Raw genomic sequence first — 14,630 nt, forward strand, 5'->3', positions numbered from 1 at the left:
TTGGAGTCAGGACAAATGCTCAAATTCCACTTGTATTCTGTGTCTTTAACTTTTTAGAGGCGGTGAGTCACTGTCACTGTGAAAACCTAATTTCTCCAAAATGTCAACTTTTCAAAGAAAAACAGCCTTGTTTTCAGCTTGACCACCATACGTTTTTGAGTGTATCCAATGGGTTTTTGAAAGGGATTCATGAGACTGGAATTTTCTCAAGTCATAGAGAAGCATGAAATCCTTCAACTTAAGTTAAAACATAAAAATCACCAGGATTGGAGTTACAAGGTTTTTACACGACAACATAACATACATATACATAACATTACAGTTACATTACTGTTATCCCATCTCTTAACTCTGGCTACAGGCAACAGGTGAGTACAGCAAAGTCAGTGCTTTTGTCTCTTCATCACATACTGTATGTCTTTTTCTCCTGATTGTGATCAAGATTTACATTCTGCACATAACGTAACGCACCACAACACACAGGCTGAGAGCAGAGTAGAAGACAAATGTCCAGTTTGACTCAAGCAGCATTGATTGTAGACACATGGGGTCAAACTATTAACATCAGCATTTGTTACTCAGATCACCTGAATGTCCTCCTTCCATATGTAGCACCATCTAATAACCATTGGATGTCATGGTTGTACAATGAGTTTGATAAATTATGAGGATAATAGTGTAATCTAAAGTCCCTGTGGCACTCTGCCGAGAGAGGAGGGAGGGGTGCTTGAGGCAGAGCGGCATAAAAGAGACGGTGGAGGAGTAAGTTCAACCACAGTATAGAAGAGAGGGAGAAGGAGAAGTAGGTGAGAGAGAAATAAGGAAAGAAACAGAGAGAGAGAGAGAGAGAGAGAGAGACAGACAGAGAGAGAGAGACAGAGAGAGAGAGAGAAGGAGGTTCCCACACAAAAAGCTGCACCCAGGAGCTCAGATCCAAGATTCTCCACTCCACTCAGCAAAAAGGTAAGAACATTCACATCATTCTGTCTATCTGTATTCATATCAATCTGCTATCAATGCACTTTAACCAATAAAGGTATAGCTGGAAATATGACTTTCTAAATGTAATCCAATACTGATTACCTGCATGATTAAAAATGTAATTAGTACAGTAATCCTTTGATTACGTTAAATGGATCCAATTCAAAGACTGTAATTTGAATAGTGTTATCATAATCTACATCTGATTAACCATTATTTCAAGTTACATCAAATGTGTCTATGAACTCACAATGAAATGATTTTGTTCCCTTAAAACTTTGAGGGTAATCCACAAGTAATCACTATCATCTTCACATCACATCACATCACTCAATGATGTGATTACTATTTTAGTAACTTTAATGAATAAATGTTAATTCCGCTATATATCATAATGCATTCATTTCAAAACACGGCATGCACAATTTTATAAGTATATTTAAACTTTATCAAAGCCTACAAGTGCAAACTGTGTGTGTATGGATGTGTGTGGGTGTTTGGACAGTGTAGCCCAGTGTTTCGTCAGTGGATGCAGAAATGTTTTAGTGTTCCCCTGATAAATGGTGATGACTAACACAGATGTGTAATCTGAGTGGGGCTCTGTGCAGCCATAATGTCCTTTCACTGTGTGGCTCTCCCCTCTTCTGCTCTGAGGATGGAATCTATCCTTTTGATTTGGTTTTTGAAACATTTTTATTTTAGATTTAAACTATTGTATTTAGTTTTATTGATCCTACTTACAATATTAAAACTCCATGTGAGTATCAGTAGATTTTTAACACAGGAGTGTTAAGATAGCTGACTATTTGGATTCTGTGTTAATCATCACTGATACTATATTAGTTAATTAATTGGTCTGATATAGCACAATTAAGATCCATTTGTTGGAACCACAGTGCAGAATGTCTATGTTAAACCTTCAAAAAGTTAACAGAAAAGCTTTGAAGGGGACTGTATTGTGGAATAAAACAAAATAAAGCCACACTGTGAATAGTATATCAGTATACTGTCAAGAATTGGCTTCTGTTATGTTGCTTCATTTGGTGAATCTTTCTGTGTCTTCATCTTCCCGCCTCTGAAGCTCTGCTGCTGGACTCTTATCTTCTCCGAGTTCCTGGTGTCAAACGGTCATTACTAGAGGTGAAAGTTCAAGGGTCAGAAACAGCAGCAGGGTGCCAGAATGTCAGTGTGGCCTCTCCTCCTGGTGCTGGGAGGCACCGTAACTACTGCTGTTACAGCTCAAGGTGGGTCTCAAGAAGATGCTGGGATTCTTTTTTCCCTTCTTGTTATTGGCAAATATGCACAAGCACCACAGCCCTCCCCCTCCCTCTCTCTCTCTCTCTCACACACACACACACACACACATATGCAGATGCCTGTGCACACATAAGCACATGCACATACCTACACACATGAAAACACACAGACACACACAGGGGAAGCTCTACCAATTTCCACATTACAATACACATTACTTGGCCTGAGAAAAGTGAAATTTTTCATCAACATATCAAAATGGTGTTCTGTTAAATGGATGATATTCTGGGTGTGAAAATCAAATTCTGGATCGCAATTAAATTAGAGTTCATTACATTAAAAAAAAACATAGATATGCTATGGGACATGAGACTCAGTGGAAAAGAATAGATTCCAGCAACACTTGCAGTACTGGGAACAAACGTTTATTAGCAAAACGCGTTTCGGCTCGTGGCCTTCATTGGGATTTAGGAGACTCAGTGGAAACCTTCAGTAACTTTCCCAGTGCAAGAGTTCAATGAATTGTTTAATTTCCCCAGAAACATTCAAGTTAGCAAGAAAACACATGTGAAAACACAAATGAGACTGTGACTGTTAATGTGTTCTGGCGTCAATATGCCTACAAATGTTAGCTGGCAGCGGAGAGTAAGTAACTGTCAGGGTGTTAACGGACAGAAATAATCATTTGAACAAGCCTGGTTGCGACCTTTCATGTTTTCTAAATCACTCTTTCCCCACAATGTATTTTTACCTAACCAGTAGGAATTCTCCATTAGTGTCAAGACTGTTATTTTTATGCTATTACGTCCAAAGTCCACATGGCAGTTGAGCAGAAAGCTATTGTTGGAATATAGTTGAATTTCAGTTGCAAAGTCTGCAGATCTTACAGATACAGCACAATTACACTCATATATGTTACAAAGATTAATATTTCACTCTAAAATGTCTCTCTTTGACTTTCAGGAAAGAATATAATTTGTTAGCTTAATTGTTTTCAAGACCACAACTTTCAAATACAGTAAAACTACACTTATAATAGATTTCACAAAGATTAACATAATTTTTTCAGTGATAGAATGGCTTGATTTGATTTTCAGGTAAAAAAACAATTCACTGGCTTTATTGCTTTCAAGAGAACAACATGCGGAATAAGTGTTTCAACACTTACACATAAGTATATTGTCAGATATTAATCTAGTACACTGTAAAATAATCATGGAAGTTATAGTGAAGGATTTAATCTTATTGGTGTGTGTCTCTTACAGGATCATGGAGAAGAGACAGGGAGTCAGTCCCTGCTGTTTACAGTTCTGAAGGTAACTTTCCAAGCATTAAAAACCAAAGATAGTTTACACAACTATCTTTGGCTAATGTACTATTAACTTGATATGAGCCACATACACTGTGGCTCATATCAAGTTAATAGTACATTAGCTCGTTTTCAGTGGCTTGAGTCTTATTTCTAACATGTAGTAGACATTACCAACACAAAAAAAATGTGAGCTGTTATTTAGACCTTGTTTTTTTCTGTCCTCTGTGTCTAGACTATGACTGGACCACATGGTTCAATGTTGATCACCCTGGAGGCCGTGGAGACTATGAGCAGCTGGACGCCATTCGCTTCTATTACCGTGCACGAGTCTGTGACACTCCGCGGGCCCTCGAGGCCAGAACCACCGACTGGATCCCAGCCCGGGACACGGGGGAGAAAGTCCATGCTGACCCCACCGTGGGCTTCTGGTGCCTCAATGAAGAGCAGGGTCCCGGACGTAACTGCTCCAACTACGCAGTCCGGTTCCTCTGTCCCAAAGGTCGGTCTAATAACGCCTTGGGTTTCATAATCTTTCTATTCCAAAATTTGGTCTCTTTGTAAAAGCAATACCTCGTACTGCAAGCCCTCTACCAAAGATGCTGATTTGTCATTATATCATCAGTACACCTTATACATTGTGAGTCAAATGACTGTATCAAATTGGCATTGCAGACATAAGAACTATTATAACAGATGATATATTTTTCATCAGATAACAGTGCGACTATTCAGGGGACCTGGGGTCCGTGGTCAGACTGGAGCACATGCCCTGCCCTCTGTGGTCAGGTGGGGGTCCAGGTGCGCTCCAGAAACTGCCAATCCCATTCTCTGCCCTGCAGTGGCCCTAAAGTGGAGGGAAAGGCATGCAACGGACCTGAGTGCCCTAGAACAGGTGGGCTCGCCTTGACCTAGTCATACAGTATTCTACAATTTTCTATTCATTCAGTATAGTCCTGACTTCAGACAACATACCAGGATCATTAACTGACAGTGACAACCATTAGTCTTAATTTAAAATTTTCAGATAATCGATAATATGACCTTATCAGATATGCAACATATCAATGCACAGGAATAGATAACCCATGCAGAAATAAATTAACTAAACTGCCATATTATTGTTGTGGTGGTTGTTTTGTTTTTTTGCTCTTTAGATTGCACCCTGGAGTGTGTGATGGGAAGGGTGAATGCTGAGTGTGACGCCTGCATGTGTCAGGAACACACCTTGCTGGGCTCTGTCCGCAGCGCTGGGGGTCTCAGTGCTGTAGGGGCAACCATCCTCCGCTCTGGTAAACTCCTAACCCTCACCGACCACAACGGACACTTCCGCATCCCTGGCGTTTGCCCTGATGGCAACACCACCCTGACAGTCAGCCTACAGGGCCACACCCCCCTGAACGTCATCGTGCCCCACAGCGCTCAACAAACCTCGGTCCTCAGTGTCCAGCTGGAAAGAGCAGGTACTGTAGATGTCTGTAAGGTAAAACAGATGGGAGATTGAAGCATCATTTGGATTTTCACCAAAGCGTTTGATTGCAAACTGCATTGCGGTTGTCTTAGATAAGTTAAAAAAAAAAGTTCATTTTAAGCTGTATATTCACTGAGAGGGGTTTTGTTAAGCATGTAAGGACGCTGAAGGGTAATTTATTTTTCTTATTTTGAATTGCAATTTGTGTGATTTCTCAGAGAAGCTTCATGTGTTGAACAACCCTGAGAGCAAGGCCAGGAGGCAGGGACAGACTGCTGCCTTCTGCTGCAAAGTGGCAGGAACACCACAGCCAGACCAGTACCAGTGGTAAGACTCGTTATATTAATAATATATCCATATATCACATAGACACATTTAGCTCAAACCATTGATATTGGATCAGTCAAAAAGATGAAATAGAGAGTATTATGGATACCTTTGGTTCAACTGTTTTTTCTCTGTCAAACAACAGGTTCCATAACAACAGTCTCCTGGAGAAGCAGTCTGACAGCACTTTGGTTCTGAAAGATCTACATCCTGAGCAGGCTGGGGAGTACTATTGCAGAGCAAGTGGCCCAACTGGGGCCATCAAGACCAAACCAGCCACTCTCACTGTCATAGGTCAGTTCTCACAAAAAAAAACCTCAGCAAACTCATACAGCAGGACAAAACACAGAATAGATTAAATGGCCAGAAATCTGGTAAAAACAAACCTTAGTGGGCATTAGTGTATCAGTAAGGTAAACAATATTTAACATTGATCATCCTTAAACAAGATACAGGATGGGAATATGATTAAAAAAAATTATAACCATTTTGATTTCCACCTTTCTTACACAGGTAAAGACGAGCCTTCATGTAACCCCAAGCCTGAATCCCACCTAATCCGTCTTCCTCATGACTGCTATCAAAACAGCACCAACTCTTTCTATTATGATGTGGGCAAATGCCCCACAGCCACATGTGCAGGACAGCTGGACAATGGCATCAGGTGTAAGGACAGCGTGGCTTACTGCTGTGGGGTGGCAAAGATGGAGGAGAGGCAGCTGATATGCCAGGGCTACCAACTGCCCTCCATGGTGGTGACTAAGTGTGGCTGCCAGAAATGTGTAGACACCAAAGCCATTGTACGTGGTAGAGCCATTGCTGCAGACACTGGTGAGCCGATGAGGTTCGGTCATATCTTCATGAATGGAGTGAGAGTCAGCCGCACAGGCTACAAAGGTACCTTCTCCATCCAGGTCCCTCCAGACACAGAGAGGCTGGTCCTGACATTTGTGGACAACATGCAAAAATTTGTCAACACCACAAAGGTACTCCCATTTAACACCAGAGGAGGTGCTGTCTATCATGAGATCAAACTTCTTAGGAAGAAAGCTCCAGTTACCATCAGCTCCACAGAAACCAACACTCTGGAGCTAGGGGAGGCAGAAGGCCAGGACCCTATGGTTCAAATCCAGATTCCTCCCCATTCCTTCTACAAGCAGAATGGCGAAGTCTTCACAGGTAATGTCAAGGCAAGTGTAACTTTTCTGGACCCCAGAGATGTCTCCACAGCTGCAGCAGCTCAAAGCGATCTCAATTTTGTGGGAAATGAGGGTGATACCCTTCCACTGAGAACCTATGGGATGTTCTCAGTCGACTTCAGTGCTGAGGAAGCCGGTGAGCCTCTGAATGCAGGTGAGGTGAAGGTGTTCCTGGACTCTGCCCAGGTGAAGATGACTGAGCACCTCAATACCATGAAGCTTTGGTCACTGAACCCTGACACTGGCCTTTGGGAGGAGGAGGGAAGTCTGCAGATGGAGAAGAAAAGAAGAGGGAAAAGGGAGGAGAGAACCTTTCTGATTGGTAACATGGAGATCAGAGAGAGACGTCTATTTAACCTGGATGTCCCAGAGAACCGGAGGTGTTATGTGAAAGTGAGGGCCTTCCGCAGTGAACGCTTCATGCCCAGTGAGCAGGTGGAGGGAGTTGTAGTGAGTCTTATAAACATGGAGCCCACTGCTGGCTACTCCACTAACCCACGTGCCTGGGGCCGTTTTGATAGTGTCATCACTGGCCCTAACGGTGCCTGTCTTCCTGCCTTCTGTGATGAACAGAAAGCTGATGCTTACTCTGCATATGTCATGGCCAACCTGGGAGGAGAAGAGTTAGAGGCTGTCCCATCTTCTCCCAAACTCAATCCCAACCTTGTCGGCGTCCCTCAGCCCTACCTGGGAAAGCTGAACTATAGACGGACTGACCATGAAGACCCCAGAGTGAAGAAGACAGCGTTCAGCATCAATGTGGCAAAACCAAGCCCAAACACTGCTGAGGAAGGCAATGGACCAGTGTACTCATTTGAGAACTTGAAAGAATGTGAGGAGGCCCCATTCAGTGCAGCACACTTCCGCTTCTCAAGGGTAGAAGGAGACCGCTACGATTACAACACAGTACCGTTTAATGAAGATGACCCAATGAGTTGGACAGAGGACTACCTGAGCTGGTGGCCCAAGCCCATGGAATACCGAGCCTGCTACATCAAAGTCAAAATCAACAGCCCACACGAGATCAATGTGCGGTCCCGCAACATGGGCGGCACCCACCCCAAGACAGTGGGCCAACTGTATGGCCTCCGTGACACCCGCAGCATCCGTGACATGGACCAGCCAACAGTGTCAGCTGTGTGCCTCGAGTTCAAGTGCAGCGGGATGCTGTATGATCAGGATCGTGTAGACCGTTCCCTGGTGAAGGTGATTCCCCAGGGAAGCTGTAAGAGAGACAATGTCAATGCCATGCTTCAGGAGTACCTGGTCAACCACCTGCCCCTAGCAGTCAACAACGACACCAACGAATTCACCATGCTGGCGCCCCTTGATCCTCTGGGCCATAACTACGGCATCTATACAGTGACAGACCAGGATCCCCGCACAGCCAAAGAGATTGCACTTGGACGCTGCTTTGATGGCACCTCTGATGGTACGTCTCGTGTCATGAAGAGCAATGAGGGTGTGGCGCTGACGTTCACATGTGGAGATCGTGAGGTGACACGCCAGAGTGTGTTCCAGGCCCTGCAGAATCCCCAAGGTCAGACAGTAACAAGCGTGGTGAGAGGAGAAAACAGGCAGAACCGACGCCGGCAGAGGGCAGGAGGAGCGAATGCACTCCGCAGCAGTCGTAGACGCAGCACCAGGAATCCTGTGGGAAGACGCACACAAACCACAAGCTAGACAGAACAATACTGCAGGTCAAGGCTCTACACTACAACACAAATCAAGTCACAGTGGAGAGTGGATAGTGTTGAGCCCTTTGTTTTGATTTCAAACTGGGTTTTATATATCAACTTAGTCCTGATTTTTTTTACCCAATTTAAGTGAATAACTTTCTGAAATATAAGTTCATAACTGAAAAAGCTATACTGCAGCTTCTTCCCAGGGAATAATTGAGGACTTGTTTTTTCTATCTTACTATACATCTTCACCTGTACTGTGGTAAATATTTACTTGAAACTGTAAATAGAATATTTATTACACAAATCTCAGAAGCTGGTAAGCATCGAGTTGGGTGTAACCCCTATTAAATGAGAAAAAAAAGTCTCATGTTTCATTAATAATTCACGTTTTGCTTTTGTGCATACTGCAATGCTGCTTTTAATTTTGAGATAGCTGTTGTATCAGTTATTACATAATGAAGTTTAAGCACCATGAAATATTACCTAGACATGTCCCTGTGTAAGTTACAGGTTTCTTTCGTAAGAGTATTAAACAAGAACAGAAACACAAGAGTTCATCCTTTTGACCAGTGATTTATTAAATTAGATGCATATAAAACACTGCAGATGCTGGTATCTTCCACATTGTACTTATCCAATTGTCCATGTAACATTGAAACTGGTCAATTGCTAGAAAAAAGGAGAAATATGCCCCTTTCTACTAACTGGTAGCCCATATGAAGACATGGTGGGGTGAAGCCCATAAGCCCCCGCTCCTCATCACACTTGATACAAGCCTGCAGAAGCAATGATTAGAAGACCAGCTGTAGCAAGTTAATAAACTTGCCTGATCCATACTTTATCTGCATTAGTAGAAATCAAATTAGTAAATTACATTTTTGTCATGCACAAAAAATACCTATAAGCACTCTTTGCTCCAAATTTTCAAGGATATTCCAGAGATGTATCCAGAAAATGGCTGTGAGGTTTGAAGTCACATTTATTACACTTGTCCATCCCTTTTATCTTACAGTGAATGTATGTGCTCTCTGTAAAATTACAACTACTACTTACACGTAGCGTCAGTTTCAAAGTATCAACAATGTGACTTCCCGAGGATAAAGATGAAAGATGTATGGAATAACTGTTCAGTATTTGGCAACCAAAGTTATAGATACTATATACTTTCCTGTAAGAAAACTATCCACAGGTAAAGTGAGATACCTATAATATTTACAGACATTCTGGGTAAAGAAATTTGCATAGAACCTCATATGTTTCTATGTCACTACACTTATAACTGCAGTATTTCATTTGCTGTTTTGATGGGAGCAACATTTAATCCAAAATGAGCCCTACAAAACAGACAACAGCAGTTAAAATGTATTCTTCATTGAAGCTGGGTTACCCAACAGATAGTAAATGATGTGTGTGAGTGTGTTGGAGGCTGAATGAGACGGAGAAAAGGCAATTCCATATGTATGAACATAAAGAGTTGGTGAGACTGGATGCTCCCTGGTATAGTCCCTCTGGTCATTGAAGCAAAATGAAGGGGGCAACATATAGTTCAGATTTTCCAGGATGGCACTGGACAGCATGAGAAGGTACAGCTGCGTTTCTGAGGGGTGGGAGGGGGAAAGGGCAGTGGTGATGGAGCCAATGTCACATGAAGTCCTCATAGTCTTGGGCGTAGCCACCATCAAACTCTGCATAGTCAAGGTCATCTCTCATCTTTGCTTTCAATCCACCACCAGCTAGGACTCCTGTCTTCTTCTTCTTCTTTCCTTTGTTTTGCTGTGAAAACAAATAAAAGACATTAACAAAAAGGTGTTACACTTAGGTTTCTCTCATGTAAGTACAACTCTGAAATTATTTATCATTACACACTGTAACAAAAATAGCAGCCCCCATTATCTGCTTCCTGCTTTGGCCTAATTGAGAGTTCTCTGGCTCAATTCTCCACCAAAACTAAATAAATAAAGCAATCTGTTAGCTGTTACACTGGTATGTTGCACATGAAAAGCAGCATGGAGGGGACATAAAGGAATATGCTGAATGAAAGCATAGCGTAGGTGCTACAGACAGTGATTTGACAATTATATATTTAGATAAATATTATGCAGGTGCAATTGGTATAAAAACATGTGGGGAAAAAAATGTGAGACCATTTCAGAACACAAAATTACCAGAATGAGGATTTTGCAGTTAGTTTCTACTGTAAACACGCTTCAGGGGAATAGCTAGGCAGACAGCACCCTCTACTGAAAATAAACTACACATAGGATCCATCTATGGAAAAATCGGCAAGCATGCAGTCACTTACTTTTTCTTGTTTCTGTTTTTCACTAAGTAGGACTGTCAGGGAATTACTGATTTTCTTCAAGTCTTCTACTTCCACTGCAAGAAAAAAAGACAAATTTGTATAAGCCAGGTGTGGCAAGTACAAAGGTAGTGGCCACCAGTGATCATTAGCGTTGTTCAGTATTAAATGCCCGTATATGAAATGTTGAGCTTACATGAAATACAGAGTTCCCGAAACAATGAATCCAAGAAATTTGAATAATGCACAGATTTTTCAAACTGGCATATCTTTTCTTTCAGCAATTTTTCAAACTCTGTGAAGTCATCTTTGGAAGATGGACACATGGCATCAATTCCAGTGACATTGTTTGTGGTGGGGGTGCTGCTGCTGATACCTGAAAAAAAGCAAAAAAAAACGTAATAGATTCTAGTCAAAATAAAGGAAAGACAGTCAGTTGGATCTCACACTTTCTTCTAAAACACTGGCATATACAGTATGTGTCTTGAATGTATAGAGGAATACAAGGGTAAGATTATAAGGAATCAAGGACAGACTTTAACAATCCAGGCCCCAGAATAAGATTCTTATTTGAATATTAACTACATATTCTCCTCCACAATCTGAACCGGTCTTACCAAAAGCATCTTTTGCTAGCTCCAAGTCTGCGTCCTCTTGTAACTTCTTCACTCTTAACTTCTCTGCTAGTTGTTCTTCAGGAGTAAGCTCTTCTTCCTTTAGTAACAGATTCCACAAAATGAAAAAGCAGAACATCAGTACGGGTGACAGAGAGGGCCACAATGTCTGTGGCATTGTATAGGAACTGGTCAAAGCCAGAAGAGGAAATAATACTCACATTCTGACGCATTTCCTCTTGTTTTTTCTTTAACAGGTTTTCTTTCTCTTTGATTTTCTCACTCAGCTTTTTCTTTACAGATACCTTTGTCTCTGAAAATTAAAATAATGGCATAATAAACAAGTGAACTATTGCGTTACATAGCTTAGCCATGGATTAACACGCAGCTATTACAAGTCCTTGTGAAATAGGCAATTACTTGCACACCTGTTTTTTTCACCTCCGCCTTTTTCTCCTCCTCCTCATCATCATCCCAATTGTCCTGTGGGGAAAAGGAGAAAGATGGGACAATTGTCAGTCATAGAGTTAACTGGTAAACTGGGGTACAAATCACTATTCAAAAAGGCACATTTCAATTTAATATCATTACATAATAAATCAGTTGAATGGAAATGTGCCAAGGCAACAAGGCCTAATGAGTTTGAATAGCAAGGAAACAAAGATTGTTGTGTCAAATATGGACATACTAAATGGGCTTACTTAATATACATGTACAAGGAAAACAAGGAGCTGGGGGAAGCAGCATTTATAGTGACATAACATACATTAAGCAATTATCAACTACCTAGACTTGAAACCAAATTAAAAATTGGCCAGTGGTTAATGACCAGAGTGTATCCCTTACAAGCCACTAACATTTTAACTCCATGTGGACAAACAAACAATCTGTTTTGTACTGTGGACATAAAATCAACAGTAGCTTTTTTTGCTTGGGCACCATATGCCACAGAATCTGGTGAACAATTGAAGAGGCCTCTACCAGCCCCTTCCATGGGTGAATTATCTGAGGTTTCTAGACAGAAGCCATGAGAATAATCAGGTAATAACCAAGCGTGATGGAGGAATAATCGAACACCAGTTTCCTCCAAAATGTCTGTCAAAGTTGGAAAGTTCTAGGCCCAGTTAAGTTGAGTCATCACCACCTCATGATTTCATCTGACTGAGGCTAAAATTAGTTAGCAAGCTAACGCTGCCTCATGTTTCCAATACTAACGTTAACCAAGTTAAGAGATAATTCAGGACATGATATAAATACTAATCTCGTACAATCACTTGATGCAGACAAGTTCAGGTGATGACATAATCGTCGACATTAACGTAACATTAGCCAATTACTTGTTGACTTGCTAACTTAGCTTGCGAGTTTGCTAGCCAAGTGGCCCGACAAGTGGTTAGCTTTGAGCTAACGTTAACCAACATTAGCTGAACCAACCATCCAAGGACTAATTAACCGACAACTTCTAAATACAGGTAAATAATCATAGCGGCTAGAAATTAACTTTAATCTACAGCCGTCAGTTGTCATGGTGACATTGATTTAGCTATCGTTAGGACTATGTTAAATCGACTAGCAGCACAGCTATCGCAGCTGCTGGTTGCTAGAGCCACATGAGTTTACCGTTAGCTAGCATAAGGCTAACATGGGCTGTGTTACGATTGACAGGCAGCAAGCGACCGCGCCGAAGCATGGCATCAAACCTAGGCGACAACGCTAGGAGCTAGCTTGCTAACGTTATTTAGCCGGGCCGACAGCTCACTGAAAAACTGTAGTTTGGTTTCAGGACAGCTCTTATTGGACTTAGCGTTTGTTAGGTAATTACCTTAATATCTTCTTCTTCGTCTTCGCCTTCCCATTTGTCCAGCACTGCCACTGCCGCCGCCGCCGCCGCCGCCTTTTTAATCGGCTCCTCCGGTTCGAAGTTGTCAGCGTCTATAGAAAAACAGGAATAATCAAAATCGTACATAGTCAATCCACATTTAACGTTCGCTAACGTGTTCATTTAACAATATCGCTGTGTTATACATGTATAACAGTGAATGTAAAATCCAGTTGATGAATATATATGTATCGTTCCCAACTTAGTTTCTCACCCCAGTCCGCCATGTTGGCTGTGTTGGTAGTGTTTGACAGCAGGATCGAAGTCAGTGCAGCAGCCCGTTGGCCTCGTTCAGAAACAACACCTACTTTCTAGACTCCACTCTTTATGCCGATCTGGTGACCTGACTTCACTGGATGGCTTCAAGCAATATGACAGGAAACTGATCTATTATCTATTTGGGTGAATTTCATTAAATGGTAAAATAAATATGCAAACACCTGCCCTGCAATTTGAGTTGTAGCACAGAGTAGTGAGTGGTGGATGTGTTTCATTTGGTGTGTTTTCTATTAATAGTTAAGCAGAGGTTGTTGCTCTGATCTTGTGTTGGGAAATCTGGGTTTGGGATGTATGTAATGTGAAAGAGTTTGACATTGAATGGGGTTGTACCTACAATCTCAGCAATATGGGTTGTTAAAATTGGCCAACCCAGACCAATGGGCATATTTTGCTTCATTTAATGAAAGACACCCAGATAGATGGGGTGGATCAGGGCAATCAAAAATCTGATAATTAGCTATAGCTCAAAGCAGAGGATGTGTCTTCTTGCTTATTCCTATTCAGTCCTTTCACAATTAGATGGTGATCATTTTAGTAAATTATACTACAGCATGTCCATTACAGGTTTCTCTCATTATCTTTTGGTTGTCTTTTGTTGCAGATGTCAACTTTTAATGTGAAATGTGAAAATAGTTTGAACCTCTGCATTGAGCGCTCATAAGAGTAAAAATAGAAAACAAGATTCAAACATAGGCAGAATGGTTCCGTTTATTAATTTAGGTCCATGTTTATCATACCAGAATGTTTGCACAACAATACAAAACTCACAGCAACAAGTAGACCAGTAGTTTATAAACTAGTCCAAGTGGATCAGTTGTTATTAAGCTTTATATACTTAGATATCTAAACAAGATCATTCAGGATAGTTATAAATGTACCAAATGTTACAGCTCTCACACAGACAAAAACATTTTGTCATTTCTAAAAAAATAAAATTTTCAGGTTCACAAAACAGTATTGCATAAGGAATTGCTCATAATAACTCTGTTTTAATCTTTAAAGTATTTTGGTTGCTGTTCTGGGTATGGCGTCGCATCCCTGAGAAGGCTACATGGGTACAGCTGGTTTTCATTCAGGTTCCCAAAAATAAAATGAGGCCTAAGTGTAATGAAACTCATTCTGCAGGTGTGGGTTAAATACAGTGGGTGCTTATTTAAATGTATATATATATATACTGTGTAAATCTATTTTTTTTAATCTCTTGTATAAGTTACACAATATTCCTTTGGTTTCTTCAGTGCTGTATGCTGATATGTTAAAGAGATAGCTACACAAATAAATTACAACTCACTTGAGGGCTGATACACAAAATAAATTACAAACCCATAAA

The 14,630-nt window shown here is 41.2% G+C and overlaps 2 protein-coding genes across 2 annotated transcripts; one reads left to right on the plus strand and one right to left on the minus strand.

The window, feature by feature from the left end:
* The first annotated feature begins 899 nt into the window (after positions 1 to 899).
* On the plus strand, positions 900 to 8,650 carry cilp (cartilage intermediate layer protein, nucleotide pyrophosphohydrolase). Its single transcript, XM_071525730.1, has 9 exons — positions 900 to 963; positions 2,063 to 2,225; positions 3,504 to 3,554; positions 3,783 to 4,049; positions 4,263 to 4,442; positions 4,705 to 5,010; positions 5,237 to 5,345; positions 5,491 to 5,639; positions 5,859 to 8,650. Exons 2-9 carry the CDS (start codon positions 2,162 to 2,164, stop codon positions 8,225 to 8,227), a joined length of 3,495 nt encoding a protein of 1,164 aa, XP_071381831.1. The 5' UTR covers positions 900 to 963; positions 2,063 to 2,161; the 3' UTR covers positions 8,228 to 8,650.
* A 151-nt stretch (positions 8,651 to 8,801) lies between these two features.
* On the minus strand, positions 8,802 to 13,343 carry eif3jb (eukaryotic translation initiation factor 3, subunit Jb). The gene is made up of 8 exons (XM_071525732.1): positions 13,236 to 13,343; positions 12,965 to 13,074; positions 11,571 to 11,625; positions 11,364 to 11,455; positions 11,146 to 11,242; positions 10,725 to 10,904; positions 10,532 to 10,605; positions 8,802 to 10,002 (listed from the first exon to the last, which is right to left on the minus strand). The coding sequence occupies exons 1-8, from the start codon at positions 13,246 to 13,248 to the stop codon at positions 9,871 to 9,873; spliced, it is 753 nt and encodes a 250-aa protein (XP_071381833.1). The 5' UTR covers positions 13,249 to 13,343; the 3' UTR covers positions 8,802 to 9,870.
* Positions 13,344 to 14,630: the final 1,287 nt, after the last annotated feature.

Source organism: Centroberyx affinis, unplaced genomic scaffold (assembly GCF_046629955.1).
Source record: "Centroberyx affinis isolate AG114_WGS23_722 - 3 ecotype Tasmania unplaced genomic scaffold, CSIRO-AGI_Caff_v1 ptg001333l_1, whole genome shotgun sequence".
Lineage (NCBI taxonomy): Eukaryota > Metazoa > Chordata > Actinopteri > Beryciformes > Berycidae > Centroberyx > Centroberyx affinis.

Coding starts and splice junctions, on each gene's coding strand:
- cilp (XM_071525730.1), top strand. CDS start 2,162: ATGTCAGTGTGGCCTCTCCTCCTGGTGCTGGGAGGCACCGTAACTACT. Junction 4,443..4,704: donor ACCTGAGTGCCCTAGAACAG/GTGGGCTCGCCT, acceptor TTTGCTCTTTAG/ATTGCACCCTGGAGTGTGTG. Junction 5,011..5,236: donor TGTCCAGCTGGAAAGAGCAG/GTACTGTAGATG, acceptor GTGATTTCTCAG/AGAAGCTTCATGTGTTGAAC.
- eif3jb (XM_071525732.1), bottom strand. Junction 11,243..11,363: donor AAGAGGAAATGCGTCAGAAT/GTGAGTATTATT, acceptor CTGTTACTAAAG/GAAGAAGAGCTTACTCCTGA. Junction 10,905..11,145: donor GCTAGCAAAAGATGCTTTTG/GTAAGACCGGTT, acceptor GCTTTTTTTCAG/GTATCAGCAGCAGCACCCCC.